The sequence below is a fragment of the Rhinolophus sinicus genome, linkage group LG05 (genome assembly GCF_036562045.2).
Source record: "Rhinolophus sinicus isolate RSC01 linkage group LG05, ASM3656204v1, whole genome shotgun sequence".
Taxonomy (NCBI): Eukaryota; Metazoa; Chordata; class Mammalia; order Chiroptera; family Rhinolophidae; genus Rhinolophus; species Rhinolophus sinicus.
This window is the reverse complement of record NC_133755.1, coordinates 16,636,730-16,660,824: the sequence shown is the minus strand read 5'-3', so window position 1 is coordinate 16,660,824 and position 24,095 is coordinate 16,636,730. Positions and strand designations below refer to the sequence as shown.

Below are 24,095 nucleotides of genomic sequence, written 5' to 3'. Positions count from 1 at the left end.
TAAGTAAGCTACACAAATCATTATAGCTAATTGACAATAAAGTCAAAACCAAATCTTTCTAACTCTGAAAATCCTCTTTCTACTATACTATATTGCGTCAGTTGTATAGGGCTGTGAAGGAGCACATGGGGAAGCCGGTCAGATTCCACGTCCAGGGAGTCCAAATAAGTCAGGTCCACCATAAGCCATGTGGACAAAGAAGTAAAACTAATCCTTTCCAGCAACTGCCTTCCCCACGTGATTTATCACTTCTTGGAGAAATTAGATTTTGGATGCTCAGTTCTTGTATAGAACAAGTTAAGAGACTAATGTTTTGGCAGTGTTTAGAACACTTCTTGTTAGGGATTGCTCTCATCTTTTTAAAAGACTCAGGTTATTAGGTTGGGAATAATGACATAGGACCTAACTGAGGGACTGTGGGTAGACCTGTAGTGCAGGTTCCTCAGACCTGTCTTGACTAATGTCCCTCACCTCTCAGGAAGAATCGCCACATATAATTTTAGAATTAAAAGGGACCTTAGAAGTTATCTATTCAACTTCTCATCGAGAGGTTATTCTTTTTTTTTAAGAGTTTATTGGGGAAGGGGAATAGGACTTTATGGGGGGACAGTGTATATTTCCAGGACTTTTATTTTATTTTATTGGGGAACAGGAGCGTGTTTTTCCCAGGACTCATCAGCTCCATCCAAGTCAAGTTGTTGTCCTTTCAATCTTAGTTGTGGAGGGCGCAGCTCAGCTCCAAGTCCCGTCGCCATTGTTAGTTGCAGGGGGCACAGCCCCCCATCTCTTGTATAAGTTGAACCGGCAACCTTGTGGTTGAGAGGATGCGCTCCAACCAACTGAGCCATCTGGGAGCTCAGCGGCAGCTCATTGACTTCATTCTAGTTGACGAGGGTGCAGCTTGCTGGCCCATGTGGGAATCGAACCGGCAGCCCTGTTTCCCAGAGCCCTTGCTCTAATCAACTGAGCCACCCATCCGCTATGCACCCGTCCGCTATGGGGTATTCTTAATAGGAGGTTACTTGGTCTGTCTTTTCCAGTTATTATGGAGGGAGCCCACAGTCCTCTGAGACTGTCCTTATGTATGGAGAGTATAGAGTTCAAATGAAATAAATGCAACTTCACTGTCAGATGAAATTGGGAGTGTTTATAAAGAATTCTGGTTATGACTAGGATGAAACATTCAAAAGTACATTGGAAGTATATGGAGTGCCCAGCAATGAACAGTAGAAACACATTATGTAGACCAGAGAAAAGAATAAGGGAAGGGAGTGGATTAAAACACCTTTCTTCAGATCTCTTTGAAGGTCTATCATATAGAAGAGGATAACTTCTTTGTTTCCCCAGAAAGCAGATATGGGGTTAAAATAACGTTTTTTTAAACAATTGGAGCTGTTAAACTGGAATGGAGAGACTTGGGCATCACTGGAATATTCAAACAAAGATTGGATGACCTGTTCTCATTGGGAAATCTCTTACCCCTCTGTTAATTCTCTAGAGTTAAACAAATTCTAGCCCTCTGGCTAATTTCAGTCCACTGCCTGATTTTTGTAAATAAAGTTTTATTGGCAAACAGCACTCCCATTAGCTTACATATTGTCTGTAGCTTCTTTCGTGCTACAATGTTCAAGTTAAATACTTGCAACAGAGGACGTATGGCCTGCAAAACCTAAGATATTTGTTGTCTGTCTCTGAACAAAAAATGTTTACCAATTTCTCCTCTAGAGCCAGGGGAAAATAATGTTGGCCCAGGTAGATTTAGAAAATAATGTGGGTTGAGAAGAGTTTCTCAATCTCCAGGATGTCCAAATAGTTACCTAAATTTTCTTTAAAATACTGTTTTTGACTTAAAACATACATTTAGGTTTTTGATCCGTCTGGCATTTTTTGAATTGCCCTGAAATTGGGGTTCAACTTTATTTTCTACTGGATAGCCAGTTGTTCTAGCCCTACATATTTATATAATCATCTTTTTCTTGCAGTTTGAAATACTATCTTTGTTATATATTCTATTCATTTCTATACAGTATGTATTTATAGGTGCAACTGTAAAGGCAGTTTGCCCTCTCAATTTTTAAATTTTTTTCATATTAACGTTAAGATCATTTTATTAATAAAAAATCTGCAGATGGATTCTGATAGGAATGTAGATACTAACTTTGGGAAGAATGGTGATTTTATTAAATTTCTGCATCCGGATTTTTTCAGATCTTGTGTTTTATGTCCTTAAATAAGATTTTGTGGTTTTAAACCAAGACAGAAAATCCAAAATCTCTTATTACAAAGAAGAATCTTGAAACATTTTAGCAGGGCGGCCAGTTAGCGTGCTGCTCTTAATGACAAGGTTGCCGGCGTTCGATCCCCACATGGGCCACTGTGAGCTGCACCCTTCCCAAGTAGATTGAAAAAACTACTTGACTTTGAACTGATGGGTCCTGGAAAAACACACTTAAAATAAATAATTTTTCAAAAAAGTTAAAAAAAAACACCAAAATATTTTGGCGAGACATCGTGACATCATAAATCAAGTCAATAGACAGATTGGGTGAAATATATTTGACATGTAAACAGTTTTACTATGAATAATATAAAGGATTCTCACAGATTGATAATACAGATGAGCAACCTCATAGAAAAATGAGCAAATAATAGGAATTGGCATTTTGCAAAATGGCAAATATAAATATTCAGTAAACATGCAAAAAGATGCACAAAACTCCAGTAGTCAGGATAAAGGGAAATTCTTACCATTTTAAACCCAGTAGATTGGCAAACTTTAAATAATGTATTAACGTCTATTGTTTGCAGGGTAAAAGGTATGCTTATAAATTTCTAGTAGAAATGTGAATTGTGGTAGGTAGCCTTTTTAGAAAATATCTAATTGCACACAAATATTTCTTGGCTCTCAGAACCGATCCCATAGAGATAAAAGCACTAGTATATTCATTTTATCAGAATGCATATTGCAACTTTGTTGACTGTGGGAAAGCTTTGGAAAGAAAGTGTATGCTTATGATTAGGAAATTGGTAAATGAATTGACTTACATTATGCAATGAAGTAATAGGCAGCTATTATAAGGGAACTAAAATTATGCCAGTTGACTTGGAGAGACTTACACAATGTATTACATGAGCCAAGTAAGATTCAGAGCAGTGTATGTAACTTGGTCACAGTTTTATAAACAAATAATAAACCTCTCAGTAGAAAACCTCTTACTTATGTATTTATTTGTCTGCAGATGATGTTTTAAGTATAATTAATCAATGGGAATGGAATTGAAAGGAGAGGAAGAAGGGAAAAGAGGTCTATAGAAAAGTAATTCTTTAGAAAAAAATTACATTATAAAATTAGAGGTGTCCATAATAAGCAGCATAGTATGATAAAGTCATGTTTCTATAAATTAAATAATGTACATACATTCTTTTCTAAAAGGAAAGTCATATTCCATATGATATGTTTGGCTTTCTTTGTAACTTTTCTTTGGCTTATTTGACCCAGGTTGGTCCAGATGGTCTGATGAAGTTAAACGGCTCAGCCCTTAACAATGAATTCTTCACTTCAGCGGCACAAGGCTGGAAGGAACGACTCTCAGAAGGTAAGGGTTCTCCCTTATGACTCCTCGCATTTGTGTGCACTTGGAGCCACTCTGAGGACCCTTGCGCCTCCTTGGGCATTTGACCTGTCTTGGCAGGCAAAAGACAGGATGCTGCCTCGCTATCCTGTGTGAATCACACTGCTAGGCTTTTCATCCGGAGTGTGAGAACCAGGTTTGGCTCCAGACGGAGGCCAACAATATGTTTATTTAGGGATTAGAGTCATCTGGGAAGCTAAAAAATAAATATGTTTAGGCCCTATTCCTAAAGCTTCTTATTCAGTAATTCTAGGTTAATGTCTAGGAATTGAAATTTCAGTAAGTTCCCTAATAAGCAGAATATAGAATTAGAATTATTTTTATGGTGCTATGAATTATGGTTTGGTAAACAGTGAGATAACTAACCTCTTTATTACTCCCCAACCTCAATAAAACTAACAGTGAAAACAATCACTGAGAACTTTTTAAAAAACAGCTTTATTGAGAAATGTTTCATGTACTGTAAAATTTACCCATTTGAAGTGTATAGTTCGGTGGCAGTCAGGGCGTTTTAATAAATATAGATTATGACTCAGAATTGCTGACTGGTCACTGGTTTGCCATGCATGCCATGTTTCTCATTGTGATCTAGCAAATTTACTGATGGTAAATTATAAACCATAAAAAAATTATTGATTGCATTTGCACAGCATGTAGTATCAATCACTATTAGCACTTCTTAACCCTGGCTGCTCATTTTAATCACCTGTAGTGTTTTTAGAACTACTGACATCCAGGTCTCACTCTCATGAGTTTGTATTAATTGATCTAGGATGGTGCCCAAGCTTCAGTGGTTATTTCTTTAAGTTCCGCCAAGTGATTCTAATATGCAGCCATTATTAAAACCACTGGCTGTATTATTTTGATTTCATATCTTACATTTGTTTTTCAGTACACATGGAATAGACTAACACTTGAAAAGTCATATAAAGGTACGCCAAGGCATAGCTGCAAACAAGTGTGAGGAGCTTCAAAATAAGTACCTCTATAAGGAGAACGTTAGGAGTACTATTCATTGCTTACATTTTGTCAGATCATTTGCAGTTAGAGTTCATTGACCAGTTAATTAATATCTATATTGTTCACTGCAATTGTTCACTTTTCCCTTCGTATTTTTCTTTTAAAACAAATTTTGTGCAGAAGGGATCTCTTGCTGATTACTTTGGTCCTTTCTCTTTCTTAAAGATTTCCTTGAGCAGATATCCCTTTTTTCCGAAAGAATTGAAATCACACACGCACTTTAATACATGCATTACCATTACCTTTCTTGAAGATTAATTTGGTAAAGGATTTATGCTCTTCAACTCCCCACTGTTTTTAAGCAGGTATTATCAACAAAGATACCTTGATTATTTTCAGCATTAGTGATATATATACATACGTGTGTGTGTGTGTGTGTGTGTGTATGTATGTATATACACACACACACATATACATATATATAAAAGCAGTCACTGCTATACCTATAGTCATGTGATTGATTATATTTTATGAGTAGCAAAATCTTTGAACACTGCACTGTGAACAGAGTTTGGTACTTTTTATTCCTCATTCTGTTATGCACAGTACATGCAACAAAAGAACAGAAGTTCTGGATTGGATTTTGACAGCCAGATTCCTCTTTTCCTTGTCATATACCCAGGACTGATTTCCACTGTCCTCTAAAACTTTTCCTTTTCCACCTCTTACTCCCTGGTGTCCTGGGTATTAGAGCATAAAAGGGAGTGACCTTTCTGAGCTGCAAGTTTGAAGATGGCCTACCAAGCACATTGACTGTTCTCTGCTGATGGAGTGGGAAGGTTTCAGGTGGTTGGTAGTATATGCAAATAAATGGCATATTCAGAGCAGCTGGGTCTTTGGCATATTGAGTTCCTTGTTGCTAGGGCACTAGACTGGTATAATTTTTGGAAACTTAGAAAACTGACAACTCCAAAATAACTCCCTACGTTTTTACTGGAACTTCAAATGCCTTTAATCAGGGCCACAGCTGTTCATTATGCAGGTAGAGAGAAAAGGCCTAAAACAAGTTGCCTTGGAGAAGCAGAGCTTTAAAATAATAAAATGCCTGGTGGCGTTATTTATTGAAAGCTCATGAGTATTTTTCCAGTGGAAAGCAATTACTAATTCGAGGTTAGTGATACAAGAAATCTGTATGGAATAAAAGGTTTAGAGCAGGAGGGAGGTGCTGTACTAGGAAAACCCAGAAAAGAGGCCCAGTGGACCTCAGTGAGCACTGAAAACTGCATGGAGTGGTGTGCAAGTCTTTTTATTTCACCTAATGGCACTTTGGTACTCCCTTACAGTGAGGAATTTGGGGAAATTTCTGTTGTTTGCAGGGTAGTATTCTGACTCCTTCACAAGTCTTTCATGATTCACAAATAGTTAAAAGTTGCAAACAGCATATTTCTATTGAATATCCTTTTTGTTTCTTGGGGGGGTATGTTATAGGTGAGTTTACACCTGAGATGCAGGTGAGAATTCGACAAGAGATTGAGAAGGAGAAAAAAGTAGAGCCATGGAAAGAACAATTCTTTGAAAGCTACTATGGTCAGAGGTAATATCAAGATCGGTTCTATAAATCACATGTTAATTCCTACATGTCATGTGGTGCTTCATCTTACAACTTTTTGAGAAAATTTAGTGTGTCATGTTTTCCATTCTATTTTTTCACCGATTTCCTTCTTTTTTATTTTTTTAACCAATTATTCTTTACTGAGAAAATTTTTTCTTTTTATGAATCTCAGGTACACAGAATTGGATTACTTTGATTCTTAACACATTACCATTGTGGGTGGGATGGTTTCTTTAGGGAAAAAAAAGATTTTATTATCTTGAATTAGTCCCTTTCTTTGAATAGATTGGCTCTTCTTCCAGTAACTATAAGATATAAGAATACTGAAGTTCTGTACGAGGTGTGATAAAAAAATACAGTGGATATTTAAATTTAAAAAATTATGGCAGTAAAAGACACATTGCCATTAATCCTCCTCAAAATACTTGCTTCACACACACTTATGCCTTTATGCTTACCACTTTCTGAAACAGTTCTGGAAGTCCTCTTTCGTGAGTGTCTTCAGTTGCACTGCCGTGGCTGCCTTGATGTCCTGAATCATTTTGACTTTGGGAAAGAGCCAGAAGTCACACAATACCAGATCCGGTGAACAAGATGGATGAGGACACACTGTAATATTTTTATTTAACAGAAATTCCTGATCCAGAAGTGATGTGTGACACGGAGCCTTTGTGTTGTGATAAAAAAAATACAGTGAATGCTGTTGCCCAGTGCTAACCAAAGGAAAGACAGGGATCTTCAATACGGGAACTGGTGCGTCAAACCTTAGTAACAGTGTGTGACAAGTTTCAACTTGTCTGGTGCAGTCAGTTGAGTGTGAGGTATGGTTGAGAGAAGGTGTGTTTTAAAGTGTACCCTAAATCATCCTCCATCATGACAACACTCCATGTCACATATCATTTCTGGTGCAGCAATTTCTGTCAAATAAAAACATTACAGTGTGTCCTCATCCACCTTATTCACCGGATCTGGCACCGTGTGACTTCTGGTTCTTCCCCAAAGTCAAAATGACCATGAAAGGTAAACATTTTGAATCCATTCAGGACATTGAGGCAGCCATGACAGCGCAACTAAAGAAACTCACGAAAGAAGACTTCCAGAACTGCTTCAGAAAGTGGCAAGAAGGATGGGATAAGTGTGTTTGAAGCGAGGGGGAGTATTTTGAGGGGGATTAATATCAATGTGTGTTTTACTGTATTACATTTTTTTAAAAATTTAAACATTCACCGTATTGTTTGATCATACCTGGTATATTTTTTTATGGTAGTTAATTATCCCACAATACGATAACTTATCAGAATCACCAAGGAATCCTAGAGTTCTATAATGTGGACCGTTATATCTAACATGTCATTAAAACAGCCTCTCCTCCGTAGAAAGCACTCTGGGAGATGTATACAGCTGAAAGAAGATATAAACCCTGTTCTCAAGGGGCTATAATTTAAATCAGTTTTTTTCTAACAAAAAATCCAAATGAAATCTTAATGGGGGATATTTAAATAGGTGACAGTGGAGCTGTACTGTTTGAAATAGGATTGAACACCCAGAGTCTTACTTGTTTGTTAGTCTCCCTCCCTTTTCTCTGCATACCTAATGGCAGCCCTAAGGAGACTCAATAACCACAGCGTGAGAACTATTGGCTCTCTTCCTTAGCTCCAACTAGTGCATTGACCCTTCCTGATCATTTAGGAAGTGATTCCTGTTGAGATTAAGAGTCTCGTACACTGATTTTTCTATATTCTTGGTGTGAGCTTTGAGTTCTTGTACAGAAATGGTGTGTATACATTTAGACCATTATCGCAGATATCAGGTGTTCCATAAACACTGTTCATGCCCTCCTGATTAGTTCTTGGGTCCCTCAGTTTTCAGCTCTTACTTTTTGCCAGATTTTTATAGATGGATTATTTTTGCTGACAGTCCAGTTTTGTCCTTCGCCATCCCCTCTCAGGTGCAGTACTGATTATTTGAAGTCCCCAAAGAAAGCTACCTTGTTTTTGCCTGTTACACAAAATTGTAAAACACAAAGAGGAGTCGCTAGTGATCCCGCAGAGTAGCCTAGCTCTTAGCTGGGCCGCACCAGGGGAGTCCCAGGCGGCCTTCACTCAAGGAGTGCTCAGAGGCCCTCGATCACAGAATCTTAGAGCTCTACCATGTGACACTTAAACAGGCTGTTTTGAATCTCAGAGTTGGAATTCTCAACCTCTGGAGAACACTGACAGCCAAGTCTCCTACTGTCTCCTCAGGGTACTTAGGTTTCTCGGGTAGCCTTTCCACAGGTACTGCCGAGCACAGCTGGTCGTAGTCCACATCCACGATCTCAGGGTGCGTGGGTCTTGGCCTTCTTTCACTTCCCTTGTGGGTACTCTGTGATGCATATCTCTAGACAGTGTGGCCCCTTTATAACAGGAAGTAATAATAATAATTAGCATTATTGTGCTTTTATTACAGGCTAGGTACTGTTCTAAGTACTTTCCATGCATTAACTTAGTTAATTATAGCAACACTGAAGTGATTACTTCAGTGTGCAATTGAAGAAACTGAGGTACAGAAGGCTAGTCATTTAGTATGACGTGGATGGTCAGTATCAGAGCCAGGATTTGAATCCAGGCACGCTGGCTCCAGAATCTTCACTAATAATAATAACAATAAAAACAATAATAGTGAAGATAATATATGAAGGATACCTACTATGTGTCAGGTTCTTCTAGGCTTTGCCATATACCATTATCTCATAATGCCTTCAATAACATGTGCCATTTCTCATCTAGAATATTTCTTTCCTCCACCTTTTAGTTCTGGCCTGAGCCTTGAGGATTCAAAGAAGTTGACAGCTTCACCCATCGATCCCAAAGTAAAGAAAAGCCCAGCAGAGCAGCCAAAATCCATGCTTCCTTCAGAGGCCTCTCCTGTCAGTATAGTCCCAGTAATGCCCCAGTTAGAGTCTAAAGAAGAAGTAGTGTGTATGCCATCACCAGTCAGAAAAGAAGAGTACGAAAGCCAAGATAAGGTGTATCCAAACTCGAAATCCACGGAGCCCCTCCTTTCCTCAGCTAGCGATACATATGAGCTTAGCAGCGTTCTTCCCATCAAGTGCCCAAAGGATGAGGATGTCTCAGAGCAGAAGCCCATTGCCTCTGCTGAACAGGAGCCTGAGAAAAAGAGTCATCTCACTACAGCTTCTAATCATAACAAAAGTGAGAGACAAGAGGCTTTAGTTACATCTCCAAGCAAATCCAAGAGTCCTGGAGTGGAGAAATCAATAATGAAGCCCATCACAGAAGTGGGTCCACAGGAGACCTCTATGAAAGCGCCTTCATCAACTCTGGTTGATCACAGCCCAGAAAGCCTCAAGAGGAAGTCTTCTCTCACCCAAGAGGAGGTCCCTACGAGCTGGGAGAAAAGGCCGCGTGTCACTGAGAATTGCCAGCACCAGCAGCCATTTCCAGTCTCGCCGCAGCCCTTTCTCAATAGAGGGGACAGGATCCAGGTGCGAAAAGTACCACCTCTCAAGGTAAGAGAATGGGAAGAACTGAAAACAAGAGATGACTTGAGCACTAAGGTTTTGGTCATGTCTGCCAAATTTCAAGTAATTTGTGGTATTTCTTAATGCAGAAGCAGTTGTGTAGATTTGATATGCATGTAACTGGTCTTATGAATAAAATTATTAATAAACAGCCATTTAGAACCGTATTCCTACAGGTCTTTGTTGGTGTTTGCATATCTAATGTAAACCACCTCTCTCCCCCACCCCCTGTTGGCTACTCTTGTCTTTTAAGACAGTTATGGAAAATATTCTGTCTCATGTGACAAAATAAGAATAATGATAAACATGAGGAGACCGTTCATTGGTGTGATCAAGAGACCATATCTTTGTACCAAGAGCCGTGATATTTACCATTGAGCTTGGCCCTTTTCTTTCTGCCATAAGTGATTTTATGTTCTGTGGGTCTTAGAGCTACCTTTAGTTCCACCCTTCTAACGGAAAGTGTGTGGCTACCATGAGTCACCACTGGTTACTTGAAAAACGTGGGTAAGATGGAATAGCCTTGCTAAGCTCTGCTGCTTAGGTTATGTCATTGACTTCCATTTTAACTTAATATTGCTATGTGTCAAATCTTTCAAATTCCTGTAGCAGTGTTTCTATCTTGTGTAGAAAGACTGCATCTAACCAGTTATGAGCCCAAACACATTTTTACTTCTGACCTACAGGCTTATTAATACTTAGGCTGTGCTTAGTATCAGTTTGCAGTCCATTCATTCATTTAATAAACAGTATTTATTTATTGATACTTTTTATTAATAGAATTTATTAATGCAATTGTGTCTACTGTGAGTCCAGGCACTAGGTGTTATTCATTCACATTAGGATCTAAGTAGAAAAATAAGCCAAATAGAAATACTTTCCCCCCTTTTTTTGTTAGATGAACCAAAGTTAGGTCTATCAGGAAATGTTCCTTGGAAACATTCAGTTGCTTGTACTCAACCCTTTTCATGCACCATGTGCCTCCTCTCTCTCTTTTTGCTTATTACTAATAATATAACATTCTTCATTACTTTTTATTTTTAAGATTTATGGTTTTAGCACTTAGGAATCTCTTTTTTTCTTATTTTTTTGATACTTTTCTACTAATAACAAACTTAGTCATGCTTTACCAAAGATTCTGATTTATGTGATAATCATTTTTGCTATTCTTATAAGAAATATTAGAAACCTTTCTGTAATGAATGTCAGTCAGAACTTCTCCAGACCTGAGAGCTGAGGTACAGTTTAGATTTTACTGTATATAAATGACACTGGTTAAGATCCATCATTTATATTCCTCATCTGTAAAGAGGCTGAATTACATCACATTCAGTCTGTTTTCAGCTTTTCCAAAGAGGTGCAACACTGAAAACCTAAATCCATTGTGACCAAGTTAATATTATTTAACATTTTTCCTTTTATTTTCTTCTTTCTTATCCCCCACCAAAAGACTTTCTACTAGAAGTTGCTTTTTACCTTAGATACTATCTCAAATCCCACTTTCTTAGAAGAGCACAAAGCTTAATTTGTTACTGTAAACAAAATTTAAGTAGAAAAACAAAATTTGAATTTTATTACAAATGTTATGCATATACATATGTATATAAAATTTATATTGGGCATATATATGTTATAACGTGTACATGTCTATAACATAATGTGTGCATGTGTATATATATATATAGAGAGAGAGAGAGAGAGACAGAGAGACAGAGAGAGTGAGACAGAGAGAGAGATGGAAAACTTAGACACACATTGTATATTTTCTAATTCATTTGCTCTACAGGGGTAGGGCTTCTCAGGAAGTTAAATTGTTGTCAGTGCCTAGACAACTTTGAGTGATTGTGTACTTAAAAGGAAAGTATAATATCTCATTTATTCCACATAAACAAGTAACAGGGCTATTTACATGAATAACTAAAGCTTTTTTTTGTTAAAACTTAATTTTAACCACTTTTAATGATTGTCCTGTTACTAATGATTTTCATCCATTGTGATAGATACTGTTTATTATGCTAGGTGTGTTGTTATTCTAAGATTATTCTTGAGGTTGTTTGTCCCTATGTACAATTGCCCTGAAAGCTATGCTTATACTGTCTTGTATTTAATTTTCTAGTTTTATTGATTCCCCACCCCCACCCCCGTGTTAGTGGTCTCTTCTGGGTGACATTTCTAAGGGGTAACAATTGCTTCTTTCTTACTGTGGGCAGCTTCTAAAAGACTGTGCAATTGGATGTAAAATAGATTCAGCTTTAAGAGAGATAATAGGTGTATCTCATGATATGAAATACGTGAACTTTCTGACAACTGTTACACAATCTCACAGTTCTAACATCTGAGTGACAGAATCGTTTTTTTCAGGATTACACCTTTTGAGGAATGACAATTGCAAATGAAAATCCCTAGGGACCTCATTATTCTTAATTAGAAGTTCTAGAAAAATGACATGCATTTTCTTAGTGTTCAGTGCCTTGATTTTTTTTTTTTTTAATTAAATGCCCTAGAACATCATTTGCTCCTTTAAACTCTACCAACTACTGGGAGGATCTGATCTTGATGCATTCTAAAACTCCAGTAGCTCAAAGTATTGTTTCAAGCAAGAGTCACATTCCTTTCAGATACGTTATTTTATGACCTGAAAAATAATGGTTTTAAACCGGATGATGCATCAGAATCTCACAAGAAGCTTTTCAGAAAAGCGTTTCTTTCCATAGAGATTCTAATTTGTCAGTTTTGGGGTAGAACTCGGAGCATATATATTTTTAAAAAGCTCCACAGGTAAGTATAATGCTAGCCAGGGATGAGAATGATTGTAAACATTATATACGTTACATCCATACTCCCTTATCAGGGTGGGCAGAATGGGGTACACCTGTGGATCACGCACTGTCTTCTAGTGTGACCTAGAAGCCGCTCCAATGTGAAATAATTCAGCCTATATGCTGAACTGTGCGTGTGTGCTTGTGTAGAACAGAAGAGAGCAAGAATTTTCCCCTGGAACTTGGTAGTAAAGTTAAGAAGTAAAAGATGGTAATGATATGCCAGTCCTTTCTTTCTGTTTCTCTCTTTTCTCACGTACACATTTTAAACTGCAGGTAACCACAGAAAGGTCTGTATCTTAAATAATAAGCAGCCGTGCGTAGTTGTGACATTAGGAGAGAGTGGAGAAGAGGTGTGAGGATTTGGGGGGAGAGTGGGTGCTGAGGGAGGAGAGTCTTTGGCACCAGTAGAGGAGGTGGGAGGACCCTAGAAACCTAATTGAATTGCTGTCTCCATGGTTTGGTCTCTCAGCCAGGGACATCCCATCTTTGTCACAGGTGTTGTAGTGTGTACCCTACTGTCAAAATGTGTTAATGAAGTTTTATTATTCTTGTAAATGAAAACTAAGCTCTGTTGGTTTTTCCCCCCTACTTCTTTTCAGATCCCGGTCTCCAGAATCTCCCCCATGCCGTTTCCTACATCGCAGGTCTCTCCCAGGGCTCGTTTTCCAGTCTCCATCACTAGTCCTAACAGAACAGGAGCCAGAACTCTTGCAGACATCAAAGCAAAAGCCCAGCTGGTCAAAGCACAGAGGGCAGCAGCTGCCGCTGCAGCCGCAGCTGCTGCAGCCGCCTCCATTGGAGGGACCATTCCAGGACCTGGCCCCGGGGGTGGACAAGGTCCAGGAGAGGGTGGTGAAAGGAACACTGCTAGAGGGGGGCACCCAGACTCGGACAGAGTCAGTGAAACTGGAAAGGGCCCCACACTGGAACTGGCAGGACCTGGAAGCAGGGGAGGTACGAGAGAGCTTTTACCCTGTGGGTCAGAGACTCAGCCCCAATCTGAGAGCAAGACCACAGGCCAGGCACAGCCTCGCAGTGTCTCTGGAGCACAACTACAGCAAACCCCCTCAGTGCCTCCAACCTCTGCCATCAGTGGAACAGGCACAAGTGTCCCATCACCAGCTCACACTAACACACTCCCACCAGCTTTAGGGAAATTGTGTCATGAGAAACTGAATCCCTCCAGGGCACCAGCCACAGTGTCCTCTCTTAGCCACCCGCAAGGGCCCAATCAGTGCAGGCAGGAGAAAGTTCCTTCTACTCCAACAGGACCTGCTCTAATCTCAGGTGCCTCACCTGTTCATTTTGCAGCTGATGGCACAGTTGAGCCCAAAGCAGGTTCTAGTAAGAATACACCAAACCCTTCAACCTCAGCAGAGACAACGGCTAGGGCTTCAGTGGATATGACGTCCTCTCCTTTAACATCTTTATTAATAGCAGCCACTTTAGAGAAGCTTTCTATACCCCCAGTCAGTGTAACTGTAGCACCTACTGGATTGGCTCCCTCCTTGAGCACTTTGCCAGCAGCTTCTAGCCTTAAAACTCCAGGAACTTCTTCAAATACAAATGGACCCATTTCAAGGACAAGCTCTAGTATTCCTGCTAATAATCCTTTGGTCACTCAGCTGCTCCAGGGCAAAGATGTGCCCATGGAGCAGATTCTGCCTAAACCTCTCACCAAAGTTGAAATGAAAACTGTTCCACTGACTGCAAAAGAGGAAATAGGGATAGGAGCACCCACAGGCACCAACATAACAGATAACAGCACCAGAGAGGACGTTCACGAGAGGCCGTCTCATCCAGCGATACAGCAGCTGGGTAAAACCTTGCAAAGTAAGCATCTCCCCCAGGTTCCGAGACCCCTTCAGCTCTTTTCAGGTAAGGATCTGAGGGACTCTGGCATTGACACACACCAACACCAAGAAGGACTAAGTAAAGCAACCCAAGACCAGATCCTTCAGACTCTCATCCAGAGGGTTCATGTGCAGAGGCAGAACGTTCTCTCCTTTGTACAGCCCTCCCAGTTCAACTTCACTCACTCAGGTTTCCAGTTAGAAAACATCTCCACAAGCCAGAGGTTCATGCTGGGTTTTGCTGGCAGAAGGACATCAAAGCCTGCAATGGCAGGTCACTACTTACTTAACATTTCCACCTATGGCCGGGGTTCAGAGAGCTTTAGGAGGACCCATTCTGTAAACCCTGAAGACCGTTTTTGTCTGAATAGCCCCAATGAGGCCTTGAAAATGGGATATGCAGACTGTAAAAATGCAACCGGAGATGATAGCAGTGGTAAAGAAGAAGATACTGATGAGGAAAGCACGGATGATGAGCAAGAATCTGTCATGGTGAAGCAGGAGCCCCAGGCTTCCCAGAGTTCGGGCAAGTGTGAAGCAGGTTCAGGACCCCACAGTAGAGAAACCCTGTCCACCAGTGACTGTTTAACTAAAAAGAATGTGATGGCAGAGACACCAATGCACGAGCTAACCACTTTAAGCAAGGAGAATTACCTGTTCACTAGAGGCCAAACATTTGATGAGAAGACTCTAGCCAGAGATTTTATTCAGGCAGCACAGAAGCAAATGGCTCACGCAGCGAGAGGTAAGACGATGCATAGCAGCCCTGAGCTTTTCAATTCCACGGCTCTTCCCCCTGCAGACAGTCCCACCCATCAGCCTCTCCTCCTCCCACCACTGCAAACCCCAAAGCTCTATGGAAGCCCCACCCAGGTCGGGCCCAGCTACCGGGGCATGATCAACGTCTCCACCTCCTCTGACATGGACCATAACGCAGCCGTACCGGGGATGCCTGACTGCAGCCAGGTATCTAGCAACGTAGGTGATGTCATGTCCTTTTCAGTGACTGTCACTACCATCCCTGCTGGCCAAGCTCTGAATCCCGGCAGCCATGGCCAGACTATTCCTGTGCAGGCCTTTCCTGAGGAGAACAGCATCGAGGACACGCCTTCAAAATGTTACTGCCGATTGAAAGCCATGATCATGTGCAAGGGGTGTGGAGCCTTCTGCCACGATGATTGCATTGGCCCCTCTAAACTGTGTGTTTCCTGCCTTGTCGTTCGGTAACAAGACTGGAAAGAGAACAACACACTGGAAAGGAAACAGGAAGGGTTGACAAGATGTGTTTTTTGCATCCTTTTGGAATCACAGAGATAAAAGGTTTCACTTGTCTTAAGAGACAAATGTTAAATCAGGAATACAGAGTACAGATCTTACATTTTAGAGAAAGAGCACCTTGTATAGTAATAGAATCAAGCAAGACGGTGAATTTGTGACAAGTTTGCACTTACAAAATCATGTAAATATGTCACATTTTGTTCTAACATTTTTCCAAATGTTTAGGTAATAATGTATTACTTTGGATTCAGATTTATGTTCTATTTCACAGACTCTGAGAGAAATGTAACGCCATGCGTGGTGAAAGGAAGCTTGCCTCCCTTCTGCCGTTTCCTGAGAAGCTGGGAAGGGTGAGGGAATGGTCTGGAGAAATGAGAAGTGACCATTCATGCTGATTGTTTTGACCGTCTGACTGTAGGCTTTATATGGATTATTCAGCCTTTGCATAATTTGGATTCAGGGTTTACTCAGTCTCTTTACCTTAGATGCAACATTCTTAAGTTCAAATTTTTAATAAGGTATTAATTCCACAGCTAATACTTCACACTTTGAAAGCTCTGATTGCGAAGCACTCTGCTTGCAATTTGTGGGTCCCTGCTGTTCCCTAATCTCACTCCCCTGCCCTGAGACAGTGAATGCAGTTGGTCCATGATGGGTGTGCTTCTCTGGCCCTTGTGTTACTGTAGCTTGGGCAGGGCAACAGTCAGAAGTAATATCCAGCGACCTAGTCATTAATGGGAGCTTACAAACAACTTTGAGATATTCGTAGAAAACTAACAGAAAAATGTTACTGATGGCGTTGATTTGAACTTAGTGTTTTGTTGGGCAATGAGATGAAGCTGCAAAAACTTTTAAACTGAACATAAAGAACTTTGGAAAAGGATTTCAACATTAGTAACAAGGTGGCCTCTTTTTTCTTCTCTCCCGAACTGTTACCTAATGTTCTGTAGTCAGCTGTTGCTGCAGGTAGAAAAGCTCATTAATGCCACATTGGCCCACCCTGTTAAACCTGCTTTGACCTCCCAGGCATTTGAGGGGTATGGAGTAATCTTATTATGTAGTACTTTGAACACACACCTACACGCAATAAAAATCAGACACTTTTCCTGTTTTAGAAAATATGACCCCTATTTTGGATTACTGCTGCCTATGCACTAGAAATTTCTGATGTAAATGGCTAAGGGAGCATCTAGAAAGGAGAGAAATTACCCCAAAGTTCTGTCTGTTTTTGTTTATTTTTGTTTCCTTTTTTGTTGTGTTTTCAATCCTGTATCTAGTGACTAAAGAATTTTTGAGTATATATATTAGGTCATGGTTAAAGAATATTAAAATAAATCTATAATTTACCAGAATTTGGTATTTAAAAATTGGGTGTTGTCAATGTGCATCATTTGCATGTTGATTTCAAGTTTCCTAATCTCAAGTGTGAAAAGTAAAAACTACTGTGACCTAGTACAGTTATAGTTGTACTTAATATTCAGGATGTGATATTTACAACATGCAGAACAGTGTACAGTTGTTAATGAAGTCACATTCCAGATTAGGAGAAAGGAGGCTGTAATTTTTGCTTTGCTCCTATTCTGCTACCCTCTCCTCCCCACCCTCTGTGTTATACACTCTTGTAATACTTTCAAGCTTTATAAGAAACTTATTACTTCACTAGTTTTAGATTTCTGTGGGGGTTTTCTGTGTGTGTATGGCCCAAAGCAAATTTAGGATTAATATCTATGTTCTAGGTTCATCCAAGACAATTAGATGTCCTTCTAACTCCCCTTTTTCTTCCAGCACACACATAGCTAAGAGACATGACACCTGCAAGGATCCAGCGATAAGGTTTAAGTTCTTCATTCAAGAACCAGTTGGAAACAAACCATGGGTCTGTTCCCAAACTGTTGGTATCCTGGATAGTCCAGGGGCGCTTAAAAAGACATTGCTGGTTAAGAATTCCCATGCCCAGCTTCTACACTCTCCACTTCAGTGGCAGGACTGAGGGCTGGTCTGCAGGCTGGAAGTGGTTGGGGGTGGCAGAACTGCCCCATGCTAAACGTTAATCACCAGTTTGGATTGATTAAAGTGATTTTTCTTCTTTGCACCTTGCCTGTCATAGAAAGTTTCTCCTCCATGGTTCCCTTAATCTGAGGATGGACAGACTAATCAGGAAAGGAGGAAAAGCATCAGGGATTTTTCAAGTCCATGTAGAGAGCAAACCATATTGTGCCTCTTCGTCTTGACCCAGCCTCTTGCAGGTGATTCTAAGTATTAATATTCACCAGATTTTCTTAACAAATAAGACCTAGCTAATAAGATATTTGCATTTGTGAATGCCCGTTAAAACATTGTCAACCAGGTACACTGCCTCGATATTGATCAAATGAGAGAATAGTTGGGTTCTCTTAGGCCAGTAGTAAATTGAATCCATTTATCAATTTGTTTCAAAACACTGGTTTCAAGTAGAAAGTTAATATGAGCTGAACAGGGGGAAAAAATTACGAACTGGCCCTTTTGAAAAGGAAGCAGTAGGAATAAGAAAATCTTTAAATTATTAGAGGATGGTACTCCAATACCTTTAAAGCAATTTTTATCTTAGGTTTTCGGAATTACTTTACCTTTCCATTCAATCTGAAATGTTTCTAGTAAGTGCTAAGCTTACGTTTATGGTGTTAAGTTGCACTGTTTCCAGTGACTAGTCAGGCAGTGTGCCTGATGCTTATGCCTCCAGGGTGTGCTTCTCGAGCCTTCTTCCCAGACCTTCCACTGCAGGTCACCTTGGGGAGATAGCATTAACAATACATCATCTCAGTCTCGCTTATGAATGTTCTAAGTTTTCCAGTAGAAAAGGTTCCCTGGATCTTAAATATTAAGGAATTTTAATTTAAATTCTCCATCCTATTAAATAGGAAATAAAGCCAAATAACCTGGAGTTGTTTGCTCTACTTTTATTCCTTGATTCCTGTGCTCAAGACACTGAAGCTGTGGTATCCCATGTAACATTTTAAAGGATAAGGTCTGACACATGTGAAATTCATCTTGGGGTGGAGGAGGGTATTTGCATGGGCTAGGAAGGCACACAGATGCAGCTGTTTCAGGAATTAATTTGGATTTACATAAAGGGAAGAACTCATCGCCTTCCAGGTGAAGGTATAAATTCACACATATTAATGACACGACAGTCACTATCCTAATTGCTTATTATTGCCTTTCTCCGCCTTAGAGTCTTTAAAACACTCTTGAATGAAATGATTTGTTAAAATGAGGGGGTCTTCTCTGGTCATTACACTGCTATTTATTTCTAGAACTCATGGTCAGTGAGTAGTGCCAGGGTGGTTTTCTCTATGACCTGGAGATTTTACTTCACAGCACGGAGGGAAAAGTCTCCCCGTTGCTTTACAACAAAGTGCTAAGTAATAAACTTGGCCAGGGTAGTTTTCACTCAATTTATATAATAGTCCAAAGAGACTCTGAGAAACATGATAGGCAGGGATCTTTCCTATCATGTTTCGTTACCTACATGCCTGTTGAAAGAAAACAATAGGTAAAACATTTCCTAAAGTTGGAAGTAAGAGCTTCATAGATTTCTTGGTTACTTTATTTTTTTTAATGCTTTACATTTGATACAATTATTAAAGATCAATTTTAAAAATAGCTTTCCAGTAATATATTTTAAGTAATATATATTTTAATATCTATGTAAAAAGTGACAGTGAAAGACTTTGAATTTCTCATATATGGTATGTTTAATGTAGGACCTCACTGTTAAGGCACAAATGATTTCAAAGGAAGTTACTCTAAAGACACTCAGATTATTTCAAAAGAAATGCAATAAGGGGAATAGTTTTGGAGTTTATTGTTTATTTTAAAAGAAAATTGACTTATTTACCACAAGCTTTTTTTTTTTTCCTTCTGGCTATAAGGTTTGTACAGACTGGTTTGGTAAATGCTAACCTTTTGTGTCTTTTGCTTTTTTAAAGGAATTGTTAACGTTGGAATTGAGGGTATGTACAGAGAAGTTGGTGTCAACACCATTTAAAAAGTCGTATTTTTTCACAAATATAGAGAAATCATTTTACATAAGAATTTTAAGTATTTGCAATAAATATATGTATATAGATTGTATGTATTCATATATTCTTATTTTTCATTTTATTAAGTAAAAGATAATTAAAGTGAAAATGAAAACCTTGGAGTTTTTGGTGAATCTGGAGGTCTAACATATACCTATCTGAGTGGTGTGGTTAAGGGCCCTCAGTTGTTGCCTTATATTATTGCTGGAAGATTGCCACAGGTTGTATAGAAGGGAGTAAAATGAGTCATTTGATGAGAATCAGGGTAACATATTTCTTTCACAACTCTGGTAAAAATTAAATTCTCTTAATCTGTCTGTCTGTTTTCACCTTTGAACTATTTTGTCTCCTAACCACCTAATGTCAGTCACTGGGAAAGTAAAACAAAACAAAACAAAACCATGGTGTATTCTTTTTTTTTTCATGTGCCCACTGTTTGTTTGTAGAACAAAGAATGGTAAGAAAATATCTCGGGGGGGGGTGGAATAGGTTTTTCTTTCTTCACAGTGGTTAATAATTCATTAGCAGACATTCACTGTCAGTGCCTTCCAGGCCAGGGGTATGTGAAGAAATAATCTCATGAAGATAATAGAACACTTTTTCTGTTTCCCAGTTTCTCTCTGAGAAATGAGATTCAGAGCCAGTTTTCTGTCCCTGGTCTGGACAGTAGAAGAGCTAGGCAGACTTGGATTTCAATCTCCCTAGTGTCAGGGAGGGCATTGATGAAAATGAGGACTGAGCCAGATGTTAGAAGAGCCTAATTGTCTATAGTCCTGTACCAGGAGATAATCTGGAATCCTGATGTCCAGGAGAAGTAACGTTATGGTTGTAAAAACTTGGTTTTAGGATGTGCTTAAGGAAGCAAAATGATACCTGGATAGCCTTTGGCAATAAAGGTATATAGCCCATTCTTTAAACATTAATAATATATAGATTTATTGATGACCTGAAAGAAAATAAGGTCAGGATTTCAAAAATGTATCTTAATGACCCACGAAACTGACTTTTTATTCTAGTTCTCCCTGAAATTGCTCAGCTGTGGTTATTTTCACTGATAAAAATAGCATATTTTGGGAATTAATAAGGATACATAGAATACTTTTTAAAAGACAACCTTACTATTTTTCAAAAATTGAAATTTCAAACATCGGGGGTTGCCCAAAGATAGTGAAGATAGTTTCGCCGTCCAAAAAAGCAGAACTCTAAATCTTTACTGAAAATACACTATTTCTAAAGGAAATTTCTTAAATCTCAGGGAACATCTGCATCTTCGTAATTACCGTATATTGTAGATAGGAATGAAGGTGAAGTGTTTAAGTGGGTGAAGCAGTTCATGATGACCATTTACAAAGACCTTCCCCACCCACTTTCTGGTACATATTTATCATTATTTAAATGGGCCTCCTACCTCACTGGAAGTAAAATTCATATTCAGCTAATGCCAGGAACCTAAAGGTATAGTTGGTCTGCAGGTGAGAGAGAGCAATACACCAGAACACAGCGTCAACTTGAATCCCCAACTTGGTTGACATTACAATCTGAGAAACCTGTTCATTGGTTTTGACACTACTTTGGACCACAAATGGTCTTCAGGAATCAGATTTTGCATGTTTCTAGCTATTTTTGTACAAATCATGTTATTTACTAATTCAAATATTTATTGAACACCTATGTGCTGTTCTAAAGTTACGGTTCTGCACGGGTAAACAAGCATCCATGTAAGTTGTGAAAGGTCTTGCTCAAGTGGTAATCATACAGCACGTGTCTAGTTCAGAGCTCGAGGAGTAATATATGCTACGTATTTCCCAAGACGTTGGAAGTTTAAGTGTAAATGAGTTATGAAATAGTGTTTGGAGGCATTGGGTGAAACTGGCAAACCATGAAGAAGAAAAAGGGCATTGCCCCTCAATGAAACAACAATGGAAGTGAGGAGCCATGTTAATAAAATTTACCTTTTTTGGTGACTTATCATTGGAAGACCTACAGTTGTTGATAAAAATTTCAAGAAATCTCTTAGTAATATCTACATTAACAGAATTAGGCTGAAAGCAATCCCTTCCCATTAACTTGGGTCAGAATGTCAGTAAAAAATTCTTTATCTTATGTTTAACCCTTTCAAATAATGTGGGTAAATAACCCAAAAGAAGATAAAGAATTAAGAAAAAAAACCATACCTTGATCTTCATCTGGTAGTCTGGTGAGAGGGAAGTGTATCCCTGAAGAGATGTTACATCCCTGTTTTGTCTCCATAATGGATAAAATTAGTGTTCTTTTTTCTAATACTGTAGAATTGGCTTTTTTTTCTATCGCTAAGCCAGTGAACTTGAATTAAAAGAGACTTCCGCAGAACATGAGCCCTTTTCAGTGGCCTAAATCCTAATTCTTTGATACTCTCTGGTAGAAAGTTATAAAAGGGTATATCATTATGTTTTGTCAGTGTTTATTAATGAATTTTTCTTAACATTTATCTTGAACCTGGATTATTGGATTTGCAACTGGAATTCTGTATGCCAAAAATATCCACATTCACCTTTCAGTTAGAGGTATTAGGTGTATTCCACTACGTGATGTAGCCTCAACTCTGTCCAGGAAGTAGAAGGATGGATATCACGTATTTTCCTAGGACTTGGTGACAAACAGATTGGGCTTCTTTCCTAGAGACTGTATGAACTAAGGAATCTATACCTCCATGGAACTTTCAGTCTTAATCTAAAAGAAGAATCTCCTAGAAAGATTTCCTTGTAACAGGAAGGACAGACAACCTGGAAGAGAGCCAAAGGTCGGCTGTGACTAGATAGTGGGTTCTCCTGAAGAGTAACTTGAAACTCAAAAGAAGCCACAGGGTATTTAAAAACATCTGATTTCATCTTGACTGCAAAACCTAGACAATGTCTATGGGAGAAGAAAGGTAAACCCATGATTGGATTTAAGATAAATTTAAATAAACTGATTTTTTTTTTTCTTAAGGTTTTGGGTTCTGATAACATGATGTTAAATTGCTGTGAGTGGCACATGGAATTTGATCTGACACATTTTGTGGGCTAAGTAATTGTTTTCTGTTGAATTTAGTGGCAGCCCTAGCCACTGATCATGATTTAGGTCTGTGTACCTGTCTGTGTTTGTTAAGTGACGCAGACATTGGCTTATAAACACTATTAAGCTTCAGACAACAATTGTATTAACTTTAATCATGGACCCTCTTTTTAAATACTGAAAACTCAACCCAATAAGAAAGTGATGTATTAAATGCTATCAAAATATCTGAAGATACTTAAGAACTATTATTTTACACACAGCCTGTGTTCTTCCTATGGAAAATGTGGTACATAAAATTTCATGTTTCTTGGGTTCTTTTCAAAGACCAGTGTCTAATGTTTCCAAATACTTAGAGATTAGAAATGGAGTTGGACTTTGTCCCTAAATCAGGAATTCTTTGCATTTTAGGTTTTTAGGCAGTAGCAGTTTGAAGATTTCGGTAGTGACCCAGCCGAACCTTTATTTAATCACTGCACAAGTTTTAAATTAATGAAACTCTTCCAGAGTCTCAAGTTTGGTTTCCCTCTTGTTGCATAGAAGATAGATTCTGGGCTGGGAAGAACCTGACAGTTTGTTCTTAGAGAATTCATGAAATATATGGAGTCCATGAAAGAGCCAGAGTACATGACAAATGAAATTCTAGAACTTGAAAACTTTTCTCTTAGCCATAAGTGCTATGACCTATTTTTTTAAGAACCCATCTTAATTCAGTGACTCATTGTATCACACCTTAAGACTTTCACCAGCACCAAGAGAAATCAGAACGGAAGGAATGACCTTATGTTGCTCTTGTTCACTTTGAATTCTTTGTGCACATAGGCCTTAGCACTTTGACAGATAAAACTCTGCCTTTTAGCTCCTCCTTACTATTGTCTTTAACCCTCTCACTTTTAGACTGTTCCTTTAATTGGTTGTATAAAACTACCTTCAAAATTGAATGTATAATAATGTTTCTGCACATGGACAAACTGTAATTTATCTTAATGACTCATTTTATGTTGAATAAAGGCATACAGTTTTACTCTAGCGAATGTGCCTTTTCTTTTCCAGAAACCAGACACTGTGTGAATGACTTCCTTACTACCTTCTTGTTGAATGTTCCCCTGTGCCTGAAGGCACAAGTGTCCCTGGGCTCTGGCTAAATTTGGGCACTGCAGAAAGTGCCAGTCTTTTCAGGCAACACTCAAAGAGAATTAAAAGAACTCAACATGAGCCAGAAAGAATGTGTGTATTGCAAAAATGAAAAGGAAATCCATACTACAAAGCTACAGTAATCAAAACTGGTAATGGCGAAAACACAGATACACAAACCGATGGA

The 24,095-nt window shown here is 38.9% G+C and overlaps 1 protein-coding gene across 4 annotated transcripts in view; it reads left to right on the top strand.

Annotated features, from left to right (window-relative positions):
* The window catches only part of ASXL2 (ASXL transcriptional regulator 2), a 122,108-nt gene extending 98,305 nt beyond the window's left edge, over positions 1-23,803 (top strand). For all 4 annotated transcript variants that reach the window (XM_019712756.2, XM_074331791.1, XM_019712757.2 and 1 more), the window contains 4 exons: positions 3,500-3,596; positions 6,081-6,186; positions 8,998-9,715; positions 13,149-23,803. In XM_019712756.2, coding sequence (XP_019568315.2) covers positions 3,500-3,596; positions 6,081-6,186; positions 8,998-9,715; positions 13,149-15,629 — 3,402 coding nt within the window. In that variant the 3' untranslated portion in view covers positions 15,630-23,803. The remainder of the gene's footprint in view (positions 1-3,499; positions 3,597-6,080; positions 6,187-8,997; positions 9,716-13,148) is intronic.
* The last annotated feature ends 292 nt before the right edge of the window (positions 23,804-24,095 follow it).